Source organism: Mirounga angustirostris, unplaced genomic scaffold (genome assembly GCF_029215605.1).
Source record: "Mirounga angustirostris isolate CCGP_5_RB_7025 unplaced genomic scaffold, mMirAng1.0.hap1 SCAF_6, whole genome shotgun sequence".
NCBI classification, from domain to species: Eukaryota; Metazoa; Chordata; class Mammalia; order Carnivora; family Phocidae; genus Mirounga; species Mirounga angustirostris.
In genome coordinates, this window is record NW_026991714.1 from 12,652 (window position 1) to 18,900 (window position 6,249).

Consider the following 6,249-nt stretch of genomic DNA (forward strand, 5'->3'; position numbering starts at 1 on the left):
CACGCAGGCCCCTTTCGGGCATCAGTTCCTTCATCTGCAATACAAGGGGGTGGAGCACTTCCAACGACCCATCTAACCCCAAGTCACACCCTATGAGTCCAAGAACCCCATGCCAACACCTCAACCTCCAAGGACTGCTTATCACAGAGCCAGGCAGACATAGGAAGGCTCAGCCAACCTTGCTGGGCTGCACGCATGGGGGAGGCAGAGCCAGCAGCCACTGACTGACCCACCCTCAATGGGAGCAGGAGGAGAGTGAGGGCTGGCAGGGGAGAGGCAGCTGGCTTGCTCAGGTTGGGGTGGAAAGGAAGTGAGCTACCCAGCCCGCTTCCTCCCAAACCAGCTCCAGGCCCAGGGCTGGGCATTTCACAAAAAGGCCAAAGGAGCTTTGTGAACATTTCCTGTCCCGCCCCAGCCCCTTTCCTGGCACTGACAGTCCAGCTCAGGGTTACCACACTGCTCACCTGTGAAGCAATCCTCCCACGAGAGTGGAGTATCTGGCCGGGAGCTGCCTATAAATGTTGGACACACACGGCGCTGTCAAATCCCTCTGTGTGGCTCCTTGACTTGGGTAAGTGAGCTCTCAGCTTCCCCCGCACACCCCGACTCCTTCTTCACCTCCTTGCCACGACAGGCCTCCTCCAAGGCCTCCTCCTGGAAGCCCTCCTCGACTGACCCACCCACTTGAAAATTCCCTCACACTTTCTTGGATCATATTCTGCTGGAGCCTCTTGTCCTCAAATGCCCTGCTCTTCTTTTCCTTCTGTGTTTCCCCTGTTGTTCCTACGTGCAGCTTGTGGGAGGTGTCAGGGGAGCTCAGCAGCCTTTTCTTTTCAACACCCGAACCCTCGCTTGTCCACTCCTCAGAGTGCAGGAAGATGGCGGACGAGATGTCACAGCTGGAATGCAGCATCGAGACCATCATCAACATCTTCCACCAGTACTCTGTGCGGCTGGGGCACCCAGACACACTCAACCAGAAAGAACTGAAACAGCTCGTGAAAAAGGAGCTGCCAAACTTCCTCAAGGTAGGCAGAGGCTCCTGGCAGGCCTGGCACAGCCAGGGGCAGTCCGAGCTGAGGCTGGGGCATGGGGGTGCACTCTGCAGTGGCCAAGGAGGAAATTCCAACTCCTTCAGCCTAGCCTCCAGAGGCACCGGGCACCCTGTCACTGGAGTTCCTCCAAGTTAGAGAGCAGACTGACCGGCGATGTATGCTGTGTGCGGGACCCTGTCTTGGGCAGGAGTGCGTGGTGACAAACAGGGACCCACTGTTGGGACACACAGCAAAGATGTTGGCCAACAGAGCACAGATAAATCCAATGCCAGTTAGTGCCCCGAAGGACGTAAGAGAGAGCGCTGCGGGAGATTTGGGCTGGGTGGGGAGAGCGGTCCACTAGTTGGGTGGACAAGGAGGTGACTTTTTGAGCTGACACCTGAATTGAGGAGGGAAGCAACTGAGGACGACCCTTGGCAGAAGCGGAGAGGACACTAAACCTCAGCTACGTCTCAGAGGGCAAAAGCTGAGAGGCTACCTAACCCTAAGGGTCCAGAGTAGGAAATACATACACCACGTGTAGAAAAGCACCCTGTTGAGCAGCGGTGTGCAAAAAACACTCAGTAACATAATTAGCTTATTTCCCTGATCTGCAAATGACTAGGCAGTTCTAGGGGGGAAGAAAAGGAGGATTGGTTCCATCTGCTCTTTCGGTTTTCTTTGCAAGTTTGGGGACTTTGAGGAAACAGAGGCCTGGACTAAGAAGAGTGAGGTGCCTGAGTCCCAGTCTCAGTTCCATTCCTGGGGCAGGGCGCAGCCCTCTCCAAAGCCCCACACAGCTCAGTAGGCGACACAGGGGGGATGCTGACAGCTCTCCACTGGTGCAGACACTGGGAAGCAGGATGCTGGGTCAGGACAGACTGGAGAGGGTACAGCCAAGAGCTAGTGGGGAGAGGTTCTCCTGGATGTAACTCCTACACCTGCCCCGCCACCCACCTCCCTTGTCCAGGACGGGAAGCTGAGACCCTGCCGAGCAGACGCTCCAGAGTGAGTGCTCTGCCCAGGGACAAGAGGAAAAGTACAGAAGAGAAGGCTGTGTGGAGGCGCTGCAGGAGTGGGAAGGGCCTGGGGGCTGAGCTGGGCACCCACAGTGTCTGGGGAGGAGACTCAGCCGAGCCTCCCCAGCCAGTGGGTGGGACCAACTGCAGCCTGGACCCTCCACCTCCTGTCCTCCCCCCAGCATACTTCATCACACCCTTTAGGGTCAATGGAGAACATACCTTGCTCTCTAGCCCCACACAAGACACAAACCATCTTGTTCTCCTCAGATGAGTCCCCCCTCTGTAGGTTGAAATGAGTGTCACTAATGAGTAACCTGGAGAGGGAAGGGAGAGGTGGGTAAAGGGGAGGGAGCAGGACAGACAGGTGGAAGGATTGGGACAAGGCCGGGCTCATGTCCACTCTCCAGCTCCCAAGCCTTGTCAATCTGCACAAACTAGTTCCCCTTTTCTAAGACAATTTCCTCAAGGAAGATACCCAAGTCTACCTGTTAACCTTGTCATAAACACCAAATGAGGCGACATTTCTGTACATACTAATTATGTGACCTCAAGCAAGTCACTTGATCTCAGTTCCTCCCTTGTAAAATGGAGAGAATCGTAGTGCTCAGGTTATATGCAGAATAAATCAGCAAGTATCTAGCACATGTTCAGCATCTGCTAGACTGTGGCCATCAGTCAATGGTCATTTTTAATTTTTTACCTGAGGTCTAGGTGCCTTTGCCTGGGGTCATTGGCTGAACTCCCTGTCCCCAGCGCTGGCCACACCCCGCCCTAACTGCCCTGTTGCCCCCACCCACAGAAGCAGAAGAAGAATGACAATGCCATAAACAAGATCATGGAGGACCTGGACACAAATGGAGACAAGCAGCTGAACTTCGAGGAGTTCTCCATCCTAGTGGGTAGGCTGACGGTAGCCTCCCACGAGGAGATGCACAAGACCGCCCCTGAAGGAGAAGGCCACAGCCACGGGCCAGGCTTTGGGGAAGGTGGCCAGAGCCACTGCCCCAGCCACGGTGGTCACGGCCACGGTGGTCACAGCCACGGTGGTCACGGCCACGGCCACAGCCACTAGTCGGGAGGCCAGGACGCCCTGCCCCTGCCCAACCAGGGCCACAGAGAGGCCCAACTGCCTTAGCTGGGGGACTGGGGAACGGGGGGCCAAATAAAGTCTTCCTCCAAGCCAGCACTCTGCGTGCTTCTTCCACGACCCCCTTCCCAACCTGTCCTTCCGGAGTCCTGGGTGGTACATGGCTCTGCCCCTTAACTGCTCAACCCCTTCATCTGGTAATAACAAAGTGAGAAGCCACAGTAATGTGGGTCTGTTCTAAGCCCCTTGGACTCACTTCCCTAACCATTTCCTCACCTCTGACCTCAGGCCCCACTACTCAGGTCCCAGTCACCTCAGTCTAGCTCAGGACTTCCCTGTACTGCCTGTCAAATTAACCCTCATCACCATAGAAAGCAAAAGGTCCTCTCGACATGCAGGCCACCCCCCACCCAGCCCTCACCCCCACCTTCACCCAGTGCTGTCTACCATCTTCCACAACCATCTGTCGTCTCCTAAGAGACCTCATTCCTCTGGAAGTTACCCAGAGGTGCACCTAGATGGGCTGTGTCTAAGAAAGGATACTGGATTGGGTGTGTTTGCCCATAAATTAAGTTCTGAATCCATGGAGCAAATCGGTGTCTCTTCACAGACCTAGCATCCTCATCATGGATGGGCACTGGGGCAGGTGTGGACACAGATGAAAGTAGGGGAGTCTTGGGCGCCTGGGTGGCTCAGTTGGTTAAGTGACTGCCTTCGGCTCAGGTCATGATCCTGGAGTCCCGGGATCGAGTCCCGCATCCTCGGCAGGGAGTCTGCTTCTCCCTCTGACCCTCCTCCCTCTCATGCTCTCTGTATCTCATTCTCTCTGTCTCAAATAAATAAATAAAATCTTTAAAAAAAAAAAAGAAAGTAGGGGAGTCTGACCCATGCCCACCCAGTGCCAGCAGGATGGAGAGAGAGAAGAGCCCTGCCTGCTGGTTGGAAGAATGAGTTCCAATCATGTCCTTGCAGCTATAAAGCTCAACCCCTACCATGAGGAGGTTGGACTTCGGGTCTACAGATCCCTGCACAAATGAAGAAACTGAGACAGAATGGAGAAGGAACCAGTCCAAGGCCATAAAATGGTGGAGATGCTCAAAGTAGTGCAGAGGGGCATGTGGGTGGCTCAGTCAGTTAAGTGTCTGCCTTCAGCTCAGGTCATGATCCCGGGGTCCTGGGATCGATCCCCGAGTCAGGATCCCTGCTCAGTGGGGAGCCCACTTCTCCTTCTGCCTCTGCCCTCCACCTGTTCATGCTTGCTCGCTCTCTGTCTCAGAAAGAAAGAGCTCAAGTGGGTGGGGTGACAGGCAGAAGGAAAAGGAAAAGCAGTCCCAGGACCCTGGGATCATGACCTGAGCCAAAGGCAGACAGACCCTTAACCGACTGAGCCACCCAAGCACCACAATAAATGAAATCTTAAAAAAAAAAAATAGTGCCGAGACAAAAGGACCTCAAATCCCATCTTCTCCATGGCTGGCTGTCTGGGCTCCTTCCCCACTGCTGAGCAGGAAGAAGGAGAAGGTCAGGTTTCCACTGTCCCACACCGGCTGGCTGTAGCTGGGTCCCAGGCTGTCTGCAGGCGGACTGTGCAGGCCTCTACTCTAAGGGTCCAGGGATCTCTGCTGCGGGTACAGGGATTTGACGGCTCCCACTTGAGGGCGTAAGGGTGAGGGTGTTTCCAGGAACTGCTCCAGGCTGTGTGAGCTTGGGAAGCAGAGTTTAGAAGCCCCCAGTCCCTTCCCTGCCTGACTTTGGGAGCTGACAGCTGGGGACACTCGCCTTCTGATAGACCTTCTCCCCGACCTTCATGACCAGGGAGGAGCCGTGTTATGGATGCAGCTTCATAGGAGAAAGAGAACCAGTCTGGGAGTTGGGAGGCCTGGGGATGCCCCGGGGTAGGGCAGGCACCCCCACCCCCCTGCCCACCCTCCCTTTTCACAATGTGCCGTAAATGTGTTTGTGACTCTGCCTCCCCATTAGACTGTGAACTCCATGGGGGCCAAGTCTGCAGCATCTGCTTACCCCTGCTTTGTCCCCAGCACGCAGAGAGGAGGCTGATACACGCAGCTTCTCAATAGATACTGACTGTACACATGTTCTAATGTTTCCCACATGCTCCCCTCTCATGGATGGTGTGGAGAAAAGAGGGATTAGAACCGGTAGATGGAAAGCTTCCAGATATCATGAGTCTCAAACTGGAAGGTAGGGGGCAACAACGTGATGGGAACCTGAAGACCCACACACCCACACCCCCCGTTTTATTCAGTCATACCAGCCTTTATCTGTTGCACACTAGAAGCTTTCCTTTGAAAAAAGGGATTTGTCTTGAAAATAGTTTGAAAATTGTTGATTAAACCCAACCTGCCCCACCCCCATGCTTGATTGACGCTCTCCAACGTCCCCAGCCGGTGGTGGCCTAGCCTGAACTCCTGGAAAGAGAGTTTCCTAATGTGGCACTGACACTTGCAAGGTTCTTCATCGCACCAAGCCAGATTTTGTCTCCTCGTGCCTGCCGGGTATTAATCCTAGTTTCCCTCCCACATCTTTGGGGGCACAGAGTAAATCTAACCCCTTCCAACCATGCAGCCATCCATCCACTTCATCAAAGCATTTTCCCTAAATAACATCCAGGCTTTCTCCAGCCTCCTCACCTTTGCACCAGGAATGTTCTCACCACCCTGGGGGTCTCCAGCAAGTCTCTTAGGACCTGTAAAGGCCTCTGTCACTGTCATCCTGAAGATGTCCCTGACCACCATCTTCTGCAAATATGTAGGTGCTTACCCCTCCAGGCCATGGAACTCTCTGATACTTCAACCATTGCATTTCTAATACAGACTTGGAAGCCCTTATCAAGTCTGATGATGGCCCTGAAGGCAGAAATTACGACTCATTTGCCTCAAATCCCCAGGTGCCAGAATGAAGCACTACAGCTGAGCAAGTGAAAATAGGGTGGTCCTAGGGTCCTGGGGAGCCAGAGGGGTTGCTGAAGAGGGCAGAGCAGCTGAGGGACAAGATGGCAAGGGACAGAGCTTCATAGATGCCAAGAGTTCTCCCTTTTGCCTTCTCTCTGCCAGCTCAGTCTGGGAGTAGGATGTAGTTCCAGACT

The 6,249-nt window shown here is 54.4% G+C and overlaps 1 protein-coding gene across 1 annotated transcript; it reads left to right on the top strand.

The window, feature by feature from the left end:
- Positions 1 to 420: 420 nt before the first annotated feature.
- On the top strand, positions 421 to 3,239 carry S100A9 (S100 calcium binding protein A9). The gene is made up of 3 exons (XM_045876017.3): positions 421 to 571; positions 868 to 1,028; positions 2,856 to 3,239. The coding sequence occupies exons 2-3, from the start codon at positions 879 to 881 to the stop codon at positions 3,126 to 3,128; spliced, it is 423 nt and encodes a 140-aa protein (XP_045731973.1). The 5' UTR covers positions 421 to 571; positions 868 to 878; the 3' UTR covers positions 3,129 to 3,239.
- The last annotated feature ends 3,010 nt before the right edge of the window (positions 3,240 to 6,249 follow it).

Bases quoted from the DNA above. Each gene is read 5' to 3' on its own strand.
- S100A9 (XM_045876017.3), top strand. From the start codon at position 879: ATGGCGGACGAGATGTCACAGCTGGAATGCAGCATCGAGACCATCATC. The intron at 1,029-2,855 runs GTAGGCAGAGGC...CCCCACCCACAG, and splicing joins AGCTGCCAAACTTCCTCAAG to AAGCAGAAGAAGAATGACAA.